The sequence below is a fragment of the Ramularia collo-cygni genome (genome assembly GCF_900074925.1).
Source record: "Ramularia collo-cygni strain URUG2 genome assembly, contig: RCC_scaffold11, whole genome shotgun sequence".
Classification (NCBI taxonomy): Eukaryota; Fungi; Ascomycota; class Dothideomycetes; order Mycosphaerellales; family Mycosphaerellaceae; genus Ramularia; species Ramularia collo-cygni.
In genome coordinates, this window is record NW_019716265.1 from 597,536 (window position 1) to 611,011 (window position 13,476).

The window sequence follows — 13,476 nt, forward strand, 5'->3', positions numbered from 1 at the left end:
GGAATATATAAGGTATCGCCGTAGAACAATATTCTATCCTTAATAATGTAGCCTTCGTACTCGCCCTTCTCCCTAGCCGCGTCGCGTATACTCGAAGCATCCGCGTCTACGTTTACTAGTGCTTTAGCGTAACCGAGTATTAGGTCTAGAATATTTCTAAGAGCTAAGTCTATAGCTGCTAGGACGGCTATAATACGCCTAGGTAGCGAAAGCTCGCCGTATACTCTAGYAGGTAGTAATCCCTCGCACTTAATCGCGTAGTATATAGCTCTTACTYTYCTAATAGAGGGCTCTAGCTCGCTTCGAAGAGCTTTATTAGATTACTAGTTCTAAAGTTTGCTTTATAGTATAGGTAATAGCATACTTATATACTAAGACGACTCCGTCGTACTCGTTTCGTAGTCGCTACGCCTACTYRGACTATCCGTAGGGTTCTTTATCCCTACGCGATATTCGATAGTAAAGTCGAAGGGCGCTAATTAAACCGCCTATCGTGYCTATCGACCGACTAACTATTTTATCGTTATAAAAGCTTTAAGGTTAGTATAGTCGACGATTACTTAAATCGYATGCGTAGCGCTATCGAGGTACGGGCGCTACTACTTAAACGTACTTACTACTATAAGTAGCTCTTTATCGTAGGTCTCGTAATTATATTCGGCCGGAATTATCTTCYRTAACTAGAAAGYAATAGRATGCTACTATTTGTCCTTAAACTACTATAAGAGGATGCCCGTAAGCGCGAAGTCCGATACGTCGGTTTCGACTCGTAGGCGAAGCGTAGGGTTATAGTACCTTAGYAGTAGGGCTAACTAAAAGGCTTCCTTAAGCTAGCTTAGCGCATTCTCTTCGCTAGCGCCCTAAGGGATCTTCCCTAGCTTCCTGCCTTTAATAGCTCCCTTCGATARGTCGGTTAAGGGCCTTATAATGCGTAAGTACTACTAAATAAACTACCTATAGAAGTTAGTAAATCTAAGGAGTGCTTGTACATCCTTAAGGGTTTCTAGCCGAGGCTACTCGGCGACTACGTCTACCCTACGTAGGTCTATCGTAACGCCTTACGTAGTAACTACGAAGCCGAGAAAATCGACTAAATCTTAGAAGAAACTACACTTCTTAAAGTTRTAGTAAAGTTAGAACTTCCTTAGCCTATCGAGTACGGCGTATACGTTACGCTAGTRTTRCGCTCGGTCTTTRCTATAGATAAGAATGTTATCTAAGTAAACGACGTAGATTACATCGACTAGCCCCGATAAGGCTCGGTTAATATATCCTTAAAAAGTCGCTAGTACGTTATATAGTCTAAAAGGCATAACCTTATATTAGAAGTGTCCGTAACGCGTACGAAACGTAGTCTTCTAGCGATCGCTAGCCTTAATCTTAATACGATAATACGCAGCCGAGAGGTCTAAGCTAGTAAAGAATGCGTTGCCCTTAAGTCGATTAAGCGTCTCGCTAATTAAGGGAAGTGGATAGCGGTTCTTAATCGTGATTTCGTTTAAGCCGCGATAGTCTATATATAAGCGTAGTAAGCTATCCTTTTTCGGAACGAACAGGATAGGCGTACCCGCCTCGCTTTTGCTAAGCTCGATCTAATCGTTCTTAGTCGCTTTAGTAATATACTCCTATAGCTGCGCTAGCTCTTTCGGAGACTAATAATAGAGAGGTTTAAAGGGCGGCTTCTTACCTAGCTCTAAATCGATAGCGTGCTCTACGTCGTCGGGGAGCTTACGCCTCGCCTTATCCGTAGGAAAGAACATATCGTAATATGCCTTAAACTCCTCCGGAAGTTCGGACCTACTAAGGATTTCGCTAGTACGTAATACGCTTACTACGAGAACCCTTACGTGCTTACCCTATATCTTACGGTAAAACTCCTATAGATTAATAACCTTAATTCGACTAGAGTTTAGTTTACTAAAGCGCTACGCATCCGTAGCGCTATCGACGATTATACGTTATATACGTCGCTAGGGGCGGTCTAATATTAGTTCGGGCTTTAGAGTTTCGTATATATAGAAGGTTGCTTCTATTATTCGTTCGACTCCTTCTAAGTCTACGATACGTAGACGTATAACGTACGCTCCGTAGTAGTAACCTAGTTCTCCGGTAAAGGAGGATRTAGATAGTAATAGCGTATCTACTCTCGCTARTAAGCCGGCTCGAAGYACGAACTCTCTCGATATAAYRTTAATATCGGCTAYATCGTCTAGTAGGTAGTCGACCTATATTAGTCCTACCTTCGTTTCGACTACGCCGCGCTAGTAGCGCGCTAGGTACATGTCGACCTTGCTTAATAGCTTTAGACTTAGAGTTTAAGCTTTTTCTCGGAGTCCTTTACTTTTTCCGTAACGACTACGGTAACCTTACTCCGCGTATTACTCGGCCCTTAGCCTTCTACGCCGCCGCCTTTAGCCTAATATGTCTTATTAGTATAGCCGGTGCGGCTATAGTTAGAGTACTTTAGGTCTAAATAGGCGCCTTCTTTACGCTTACGTAAAGGCTGCTCGCTACTACGGTTAGACTTAGGTTTACGTTCCTTATTACGATTATAGATATTCTTACGTAGTCTACTACTACTACGGTTATAGTCCTAAGACTTATAATTGCCGCGCTTAGTACCCGTAAGCTATACGCTCGTACCCTTATCGGCTGCTTTAATACGCCTTACTAGCGCTACTATCTCTACYCTTATTATAGGTATAGAGTGTAACTTAATAATCTCCTAACGGAGAGCTAGTCTTAGCTTAGTAAGGAACTAACGTAYRAGCTAMGCTTACGTATAGTCTAGTTAACTCTCTAGCACTTCTAGTTTAAGGGCGAATTACTTTAYCGTTTAATCCTAGCTCTRTCGAACCCTTTCGTACTTAAGCGTAACGCTAAGCGCGCGGTTCGTAGGGTCCCCGACGGTATTACGTACGAACGATTAGAAATCCTCCTACGTATAGCTCGGCGTAAGCGCCTCGATATCGTGCTCGTTATACTACGACTCCGCGGCGTCTCCTCCTAGCTATATAACGCTATAGAGGACCTTATTATAGTTACTCTCTAGGCTAGTAGTAGTATTAGCGAAGATTATCTTAAGTTAGCGTAGGAATTCGCGTGCCTCTTTAATAGAATCCCTTAAGAATAGTTTAGGATCCTTTATCTTAGGTCTTACGCCTACTCCGCTACGCGTATACGCTACGCTTAAACTCGAGGTACTTATAGTATCCGGATCTTCCTTATATAAGAGGTGCGTAGGTACGACTCCGTAACGGGGTATAGTAGTAGCTACGCCTAYGTCGGCGCGGTTACGATTACGCTTTATTTATTAGACTTCTAATTAAAGTTAGCGAATCGTCTCTTGCTACTATAGAGCCTGCTTCTTACCTTCGAGGCGCTAGATTATCTTATTAGCCGTCTCTTCCTTATCGCGTTCGTTTTCTCCGTAATCTATCGTATCTTCGTCTAGAGTAGGCTATATAGGCTCTACGGTAGCGACTTCTTCGATATCTCCGTAGTTAGGGAGTTCTTCGACGCGTTCTTCTTCGTAGCGCTACTCGGGAGTAGTCGCTTCGCGGGCGGCGCGCCTAGGGGCTATTCCGTTAGGATCTAATAGATCGCTACCCTTAGAGAGGAAGAAGAATTAGAATTATAAGGGTAAAGATGTAGCAATGTATTAGACACCCGTAATTACTCGATTAGAGATAAGACTAATTCTTATAGGTTAAATATACGCTATATATAGGAGTTATATATACGCTAAGCCTACGCTAAGTAGTTAGGTTATATTATACTCCCTTCTCTAAGGTTAGTTAATCTAGCTACCTCTATTAATCCTGTTATTATAAGGGCTCTTATACGGCCCTTATACTATAGTAGGAAGGATTATTACTACGTATAATCGAATCCGTATATAGGGCGTCGTACGCGAATACCCCGCGATATAAAGGCGAGGAGCGTATACTTACGACCTCTCTTCCCCTATTCGAGTCGCCGCGGCTCTAGCTACGACGGACTTACCCTTCGGTAACGTTCCGGAGATTATTCTCGGATATACTAAAGTACTAGTTAATATAGACGTAAGTACGAAGAGTATACGAGACGCTACTAGAGTGTAGGGTAAATATAACGGCTATATATATAAAGATAGTAATCTCTTTTATAGTAAGGCGCTATATATCCCTAAGGACTTCGCTCTAAGGTCGTAGGTAATACGTATATACTACGACGACGTACTCGCTAACTACTTTAGCAAAATAAAGACTTTAGAGCTAATTTAGCAAAAGTACTATTAGCTAAAGATAGTAGACGAGGTCGCGGAATATATTAAAGGATATAATATATACCTCGTAAGTAAGGCGCGGTATTATCGCCCGTATAGCGAGATAAATACTCTACCTATACCTAATCGGCCGTAGTAGGAGATCTCGATAGATTTTATTATAGACTTACCTCCGAGCGAGCGAGTCGGTAGCGTATATACCGCTATACTAGTAATCGTCGATAGATATAGTAAGATAGTTATCTTCGTGCCTACTACTAGGTAATATAATATAGTAGAGCTTACTAATATCTTCGTAAACTACGTAGTACGGTATTATAGCCTATCTAGTAGTATTATAAGCGATAGAGGTTCTATGTTTACTAGCTAGTTCTAGTCTAACTTCTACTTCGAGACGTAGGTAAGGCGTAAGCTAAGTACCGCCTTTTACCCTTAGATAGATAGTTAGATAGAAAAAGCAAATTAAACGCTCGAGTAGTACCTACGATACTACTACGGCACGTAGTAGGACCGCTAAGTAGAGATGTTATTAATAGCCGAGTTTATATATAATAATAGCGTTTATATAGGACTTAAGATAAGTCCTTTTAAGATCCTCTACGGATTTAACCCTTTATTAGCGGAGCGTATACGGCTAGTAGACGATAATATCGCTCGGAGCGAGCTCTAGAAGGGGAGAATACTAGTAGTAATAGACGTAGCGAAGCGCCTAGAGAATATATATAAGGAACTTTCGAAGCGCTAGCGCTATACGTTAGAATAGTAAGCAAAGTACTATAATAAGAACTATAAGCTAGTAAGCTTTAACGTTAGTAATCTAGTTATACTAAGTATAAAGAACCTTAAGMTAGATGTTCTAAAGAAGAAGATAGGGCTAAAGTACTTAGGCCTATACCGCGTAATTAACGTAGTCGGGAAGTAGGCGTATCGCCTTACCCTCCCCTCCTCGTCGAGAATATATAACGTTTTCTACGTAACATTACTAGAACTATATATAGGTCGGAGAAGTAATGCGCTTAAGCAGTATATACTACTCGCGGCTAACAATAATAGGCAATAGGAAGTTAAGGAGATTCTTAAGAGGAAAGTCGTAAAAGGGAAACTACTATACTTAGTAAAGTAGCTTAGATAGCCTTTAGAGTATAATTAATAGGAACCTTATAAATATATAGCAGACTACGAAGCTCTCGATAGGTTCGAAGCGAAGGCGCCTCGTAAGCGAGGTCGTTACGCCGCTATATAGAGTAGAAATTAATAAGAGATTTCCCTTCTAAAGCGTAAGTAAAAAAGTAATAAACTACTATATTATATTACGAGAAAGGAAGTAAAAAGAGAGTTACAAGATTAAAGCACTTTCTATTTAACTATAGATAACTTAAGTTAATCTTTAAACTTCGGAAGATTTCTCTAAGAGAGTCGTATACGAGGCGTAAGAGAGGCGGAGGCTATTAACGACCGTTCTCGCCGTTATTAGACGTAGGTCCCTAAAACTCGAATTCGGGATTAACTTTACTACGAGGCGTAGGCGACTCGCTAGGTTCCTCCTCGCTCTCCGAAGAAGACTTCTCTAACTTATCTCTACTAAGGGTAGTATCGAAAGCATCTAAACTCTAGTTCTATATCTATAGCTACTATAATCTACGATTAGCCGTACTTATAATCGAACCGTAAAGGAGAAAGGAAGACTTATAACTCGAATACCCTAAGTAATTGTAGCTACATTATTAGCGAGGCGCGCGCTACTCTTAACTATAGCGTAGCTAACGCTACCGCTACTACTAGAAGACATGCCTAAAGCCTTAAGACGCTTCTTCTTAGTACGCTTAAAAGCCGTATACTTCTTCGAGAATACCGTAGTAGTCGCCTTTAAGTAACGCTTCGCGTCCTTAAAGTCCTTATTATCCGAATCTAATATCGCGTTAGACTTACGCTATACGATAGTAGTAAGCGTATATATCGTAGGCTCTACTTTATCGCATCCGTAGTAGGAGGTACTAGATATATTAGCGATCGAGCAGATAGCGAGGTAGAGGCGAGTAACTTATAAGCACTTAGCATACTTTATAGGAGCTATACTAAACACTTTATTATAGTTAATAGTACCGGAGGTACCCTTTCCTATAGCCTTAATATAAGTAAGGTAAGAGTTAGGCTTACTAGTAGCGCGGCGTTTCGACGCTAGGGTAACTAGCGGAGGACTCGTAGGCGCGGCGCGCTTTCCTCGCTTAGGAGGTATAGTCGTATTCTTAATATAGTAGTTATTATTATTTAAAGAGGTTCGAAGAACTACGAAACTATTAGCTACGGCTTAGTTACTACGTAAATAATATAATAAACTGCTTACCTTAGAGATTAACAGATACTATCCGTATTAGTCGACGAGGCGATACGCTTACGATAAGCTATTAAGACGATTATCTATACCCTTACTACGGCTATAGCAATTAAGGGAATTAAACCCTCGCTATTCTTAGTACGGCTTTTAGCCTACTAGAACAAATATATATTAATTATTATTACGTTTAATATAGCCTTAGCCGGCTAATTAATAGGGCATTTATATAAAGGCCGACCTAAGGCCTTTAGAAAGATATAGCGGCTATTAGTATTACGAGTCCCTAGCGGATCGTATATAATACGCTAAGGGACGGGTTTTAAACTTATTAATTCGTTAGGCGGACCCTTTAATCTTTATCGCTTTTCCTCGGGAAAAAAGTATAGGAGAATTAAGTAGTATAGAAGCCGAGCGCGCATCGTCCGCGGGGCGCTTACGACGCGTACTCTATAGATCTCTAAACTAAGGCTAGTTCGTATAGGGAGAGGAGGTAATTATAAGGGCTAGGTAAGGCCTACCTTATAAGTAGTTATAGACTAAGGTTAACCGTAGCGTAGAGCTACGTTAAAGGAGGAATAGGAAAGCTTCCGTAATAGCCGGCTTAGCGTATACGAAGCGACTCCTACTTCCTCGCGTACCGCGCATTATCGACCTATAAGAATTAGTCTTATCTCTAATCGAGTAATCGAAGGTAGTCGATATATTGCTATATTTTTCTACCCTTATATTAGAGGAGTATCCGGTATTCGAATAGAGAGCGGCTCTCGTTAAATACTAATTAAACTAGCTATGTTATTACTTATAATATCCTCCTTCTTCTACCTCTTCGTATTCTTCTTAGCGCGATCTATCGTATTAATAACGTGCCGCCGAGCTATCGCTTTATTAATATCGATATCTACGCCTAAGCTCTCGTCCTTACTATTCGAATTAATAAGGTTTAAGATAGTAAGGCTAGTAGCACGAGCGTAAACGCTAGWTATAGCCGTACTACTAAACAGCTAGTTATACTCTATAGCAAATTAAAGCGGCTTTCGAAAGAACTTCGCTACGCCCTTATATATACGAAGATACGCTTCCTTTACCTCTAGTAGTAGTATAACTACTCTAGTCTCCGGATCGATACTAGCGCTAAAGACACTCGTTAATTTAGTCTATACCTTTTAGTTTAACTTAAACGACTATAGCTTATTCTTATACGAGTCCTTCGTAAAGAACGCCTCTCTCGAAGGCGTAGTAACTACTCTTACTATAGCTACGATAGTAGTTAGAGCCTAGTCCTTAATTCCGCTATTTACTCGTATACTAGCCTCTACCTAATTATTCGCCTCTTCGAGCAGCTTCTCTATCTTAGTAACGTTCTATATAAACCGCTATAGTTACGAAGCCGAAGGCTCTATAACGTATTATTAAGCCGAAGGCGGTAGCGACTATAGGCTAGAGGGGTAGCCTATCGAAGGGGGGTTTACGGTAGATATTACTATTACGAAGAAGGCTATTATTACGACGTATTAAGAGGATAAACGGACTATAAGAACTCTATTAATTACGACTCTATAGTTAACGATAAAGGAGCTACTTATAAAGAAGCTACCGAAGTAATAATAACGAAGGATAGATAATAAAGTAATAAGCGTACGGCTATCGGCTACCCTCTTAATTACTAGTTATTAATTAAATACCGAACACGAGCTCTAATTAACGATATCGACAGTTCGAACTAACACGCTCTAAACCACGGCTCCTTCGTACGCACTAACAACGCTACCTTAATCCGTGCGTCAATTAGATTCAATCCAATACCGTACGAGCCCTAAGCCAAGCTAAGCCGAAGATGACGTCCACTCAGCAGCCAACTCCGTCCCTTGCTCGCCGTCTGCCGCCTCTTCTGCAGGCATCTCCATGTCCATGTGATCTGGAGCATCTGGCCCGTTTCCAGGAAACGGCCCAGCAAACAAATTGCCCATGCCATCACAATCCTCATACTGGCGCATGCACCGCAATCTTCCTATACGGCGGTCACACGCCTAAGCATGGCCTATTCTGAGCACGAGCCCTGACGCCCAATGCTACTGCAACTGATGAGTGTAGAATGAGCTGCCGCATGGGTAGGAGTACTACGCTTCACATCGTGCCCGAAGCAAGGCGCTGAGTCCGGAAGATGTGAGACAAAGTTTTCGGCTAACAGAGTGATGCTCGCAGCCCCATGCGAGTTGCATAGATACACCACTTCTAAAGCACGTACGCAGGGGGAGATCGATCCCGGACCTGGACCAAAGTATTTGACACATGCCTTGGTTGCACGGCAGGGACAAGGGCCACAGAGTCGGGCCTCGCCTCGATGATATKGCGTTGCAGAGCATTGGCACATGGCTGCCCACAGTGCTCCTTTGCAGTCGTCGCTTGCGATGCGGTGACTCGACCAGACTGCTGAAGTGCGTCGTAATGTGCTAAGCAAGGAATTCAGAACTGCAGCATTCAATTGCCACTTAACGATCAGTTCGAKGGAGTCATGCTATGACTCAATGGTGAGGAGGAAGAAGCGATGGATATCTACTGATGACTCGTGTACGCATAGACAAAGACATTCATATTGGCCAGCTGACATCCATAGCAGAGCTTTGCATTATTACACAATATACAACCTTTGGCCACAACGTAAGTTGATCGTCATACTCTAGAACCCAGCGGTGCATCCTGGTATGCGCCAAATTCTCTATTCAGTTCTTCTTCATCCCTATCCAATGGTTGTTAGTACGCCGAACAAACAAGACAAACCAAAACTCACCAGGTCCTCTCCTCCTCCTCGCCGGCATAATTCCCATTTTGATCACGTTGGAAGAATCTTTTATAATCTTCTCGTGGCATCTTGATGATTTGATACTTCTCTTCCCTTGCCGCCGCATTATCATAGCCAGGCGCTACTCGAGTAGATAGCCGGCGAAAGAATGATCGAGGTGCAGGGCTACGACATCAGCATTGACGACAACGGATTGAGGACTAGCATTTCTTACCGGCCTGGAAGATCTTCTGCTCCATCAATGGAAGATTTGCGAAATTTGTTCTCCAATTTGACAGGTACTAATATGATATCTGCATCTGAGGGTGCTGGACGTGCTCGCTCCACTGCTGCAGTGCCGGGTACATGAGAGAAAGTGCGAAGAGTTGTACTGTTGTGGCGCGAACCTGTGTCGGAGGCGACAGTATCAGTCGGGCTAGAACTGCCTTCCAAGCTAGGCATGCTATTTGATCGTTTCGGGTCGACTTGGGATGTGCTGGATGTGCGACGGGTCGGTCGGCCCAGAGTGTGATATATTGAGGATTGTTGCGGCTCCATGAGGAAGAAATGTGTCATGATAGCTCTGCGTTTCCCTATATATCTCGCAGACTCCGACAAAATTGTTTCAATGGGGAAATGCCGACAATGTGGTCTGGTAAGATATGTGATCTCTGCCTGGGCGGAATTCAAGTCTTAGTTTGTTCGGCGGGATCGTTGGTCAAGTTTCGAGAAAGATCCACAGTAACGTAACCGGTCTCAATGGAGCTGATGTAAGACAAGAATTGCAGAGCTCGATGCTTGTTTGCATGCAGATGATGATGAGTGCTTGATTTTCTTACATTGCATCACGCGACCTGGTTCTGCGGAATTGAAAGATGCCGGTCTGCCTAGGTACAACGAGGGGGAGTTTACGTGATGCAGCGGCTGGCGTTTTTGGTTGGCGAACAGTGTAGAGGGGGCCTTGTCACCCCGCAGCCTGTTGTTGTGGGAGTTGTCGGAGAGTCTCGGAATGGCTAGATTTGGTGGCGGTAGGTACATGGGAGAGCGGCATTCCGAAAGCAGAGGAAGACGATTGCGATTGATCTTTCGACCACCTTCTACTTGAGAGGGGTCTTTGCGAATTGAAGGACCTCCGAACTTTCCCAAGGTTAGGACTGTGTCGAGAGCGAGGGAAGAAAAGTGCTTCCCACTTCCACTCAATCCACTTCTAGACTCTTTCGATCCGTGTCGTGCTGACCTTCGCATCAACATCAACATCAGGATCCCAACTGTCAACCTTTCCAACATCGTCTGCCGAACTCGCACTCGATCTCTCAAAACCAAACAAGCCATCCATCTGATCCGGACGCAACCCTTTCGTCTCATGAATGAAGAACCATGCGTAAACCGATGCCAGAACAAGCATACTAGCAAAGAAGATATACACACCATATCCCATGCTCGTATACATTGAAGGCAAAGCCTTCGTGACGACAAACGTCCACAACCAAACACTCATTCCGGCCCACGGACCACTGATGCTTCGTAGAGAGGACGGGAAAATCTCACTCGAAATGATCCAAGGTAAACCATTTGCTCCAAAAGACCACGTCGCTCCAAAGATCATGATCGCAGCCGTCGCGGCTTTGCCTCCAGCGACGGTGCTGGGGCTCATTCCGGCGCCGGCCTCAGGAGCTCCCACCGCGATGTAACCTGCCAAGTAATACTGACAAGCAGCACAAGCGAGACACGAGACGATCCAAGGCATCTTCCGCCCAAAGGTGTCGATGAAGAATGTGAAGAAGATGATTGAGCCTCCTGCTTTGATCAGGCCGTAGACGCCAGTCCATAACGTCGTGTCGGTCAAGCCTATCGAAGTGAAGATAGTGGGACTGTAGTAATTGATCGCTGCCGCTCCGCTCCAGGCCTGCCACATGAACATGAGGAAAACAAGCCCGAACCTGTTGCGCATGCCCTTCATGGAGGCCTCGCTAGCGGCATCTTTGAGGAAGTTGAGAAATGATAGCCGCCCGTTGACGGACTTCTTTCTCTCGCTTTCGATTTCTCGCTTGACGAACTGAATATCTTGAGCAATGTACTCGTGGTCGGCTGGTAAGTTGCGATAGTAGCTATATGCGCGAGCGGCGTCGTTGTCACGTCCTTGTTTTAGGAGCCAGACAGGAGACTCTCGAAGGAATGGAATCCCTATTGCGAGCATGCCTGCAGGAACCAGCTGGACTCCCATTGGGATTCGCCATGCGGTTGAGGACGAGGTGTCGATGGTTTTGACAATTCCATAGTTAATCCAGAAGCCAATCAACTAGGTAATATTGTTAGTATCATCAGCAAAACAAAGGGAGTCGACATACCGCTCCAATTTGATAAGAGGACTCAAAGAAGCCCGTCAATCGACCTCGAATAGCAGGCGGAGCGAACTCAGCAACGTAGATCGGACATACAGCCGCAATCCCGCCAACTCCAAGACCAGTCAGAAGTCGTCCAGCGTAGACTAAGCCGATCTGATGCGTTGGGACAGTGCATAGAATAGCTCCAACCGTGAAGATCATATTGGCAATGACCAATGTCCACCAACGACCAAGGAGTTCGAGCGAGAAGAACATGAAGAATGCTCCAAAGAAACCACCAGCGGAATCTGTAAAGGCAATGTCAGAACCATTGCGCACTGTAGAACAGAACTGAACATACAGATGCTGGTAAGATTACTGCTGACGGCATTTTGCTCAGACTTTGTCATGTCATCGAGGCCGAAATCCCTTTTGAAAGCAGGTTGCGTTATCGTCGTGCCAATGAAGGATGAATCGTAACCGTAGGCTAGGACCCCGAGCGAAATTATGATGGCAGCCGCATACACTTTGACATTGTATACTTCTCGCGGTGTTGGTCGATCTTCCTTTGCTCTTTGGAAACCCATGATGCTGTTGCACACAATCCTGCGCACAGAATGTGTAGTACTGTAGTAGGCATCCGATACGACTCCAGTGACAGGCTTGTTCGGCAGAGTAATCAGGAAACTGAGGCGAGAAATTGCAACCTGAACCTGATGGGTAAATCTAACTCCACATGTCGTACTCTTTCGATGCTTGATTGGCGTAAGAGGAGCTGTGGGGGGTCTTGGGGAAGTGCTCCACCTCCGCTCCCCCAATGATAATGAACCGCAGACAGGGGATGTGATATTGTGGGGAAGATGCATTCGCCTATTGTACTGCCGAACCGTCAGACGCCGACATAACATCCACATCATGGCTCCACTTGTCGAAGGTCGACATTGAATATCGGGCAAGCAATTGCCGAAGGCGATGAGCACATCCATTGTAGGATAAATGTAGTTTGCAGCTCAACCTCGCTCTTTCGCATCTGACTCCGACAGCATCAGCCGCGAAAAACAAGATGCCTTCAAATGAATACGGCGGCTCCAATGGCAACGTCTCGGCGTATCCGCCTGGTATCCATGTCCCTTCACTGACTTTCTTCGACTCTTCTCCGCGCCAGGAGATCGATTGGCACACCCAACGGCGACACCTTGCTTTCCTGGTCAAATCAGGAATTCATGGAATCGTTCTCGCTGGTACCAATGGGGAGGCAGTCACTCTGACTCGCACGGAGAAGACTCGCCTGACAGTCCTGGCCAGAGAAGTAGCCCACGAGCACGGAAGATCGGATCTACCAATCACTGTTGGAACGAACCCCAGTGGAAGCACGAGAGATGTCATCGATGATTGCGTGGCCGCGAAGGAGGCCAACGCGGATTATGTCCTGGTGCTTGTGCCGGCTTTCTTCCACTTTGCCATGTCCAAGGATGCCATCTGCGGATTCTTTGAAGAAGTGGCCGAGAACAGTCCATTGCCTCTGTTGCTGTACAACTTTCCTGGTGTTGCTGCTGGTTTGAACCTGGATAGTCCTATGCTAGATCGTTTGGCAAGACATAAGAATATCGTCGGAGTCAAAGTGAGTGTAGTTGAAGATGCCAATGGTCACCAAGAGTACTGACAGCATACCGTAGTTGACCTGYGGAAGCATCGCCAAAGTGACCCGAATTGCAGCATCCGTCAAGCCATCACAGTTCTCCGCATTAGCTGGACAGAGTGATTGGCTTGT

At 44.5% G+C, this 13,476-nt stretch overlaps 3 protein-coding genes; 1 reads left to right on the forward strand and 2 right to left on the reverse strand.

Moving 5' to 3' along the window:
* Positions 1–9,272: 9,272 nt before the first annotated feature.
* On the reverse strand, positions 9,273–9,957 carry RCC_07315 (uncharacterized protein; the record flags this gene model as incomplete). XM_023772573.1 has 3 exons in its annotated part: positions 9,273–9,339; positions 9,391–9,567; positions 9,617–9,957. The coding sequence occupies 3 exons, from the start codon at positions 9,955–9,957 to the stop codon at positions 9,273–9,275; spliced, it is 585 nt and encodes a 194-aa protein (XP_023628341.1).
* Positions 9,958–10,588: 631 nt separating this feature from the next.
* On the reverse strand, positions 10,589–12,292 carry RCC_07316 (related to quinate transport protein; the record flags this gene model as incomplete). XM_023772574.1 has 3 exons in its annotated part: positions 10,589–11,680; positions 11,730–12,013; positions 12,067–12,292. 3 exons carry the CDS (start codon positions 12,290–12,292, stop codon positions 10,589–10,591), a joined length of 1,602 nt encoding a protein of 533 aa, XP_023628342.1.
* A 476-nt stretch (positions 12,293–12,768) lies between these two features.
* Positions 12,769–13,368, forward strand: RCC_07317 (related to dihydrodipicolinate synthase; the record flags this gene model as incomplete). The annotated part of the gene is made up of 1 exon (XM_023772575.1): positions 12,769–13,368. The coding sequence occupies one exon, from the start codon at positions 12,769–12,771 to the stop codon at positions 13,366–13,368; it is 600 nt and encodes a 199-aa protein (XP_023628343.1).
* Positions 13,369–13,476: the final 108 nt, after the last annotated feature.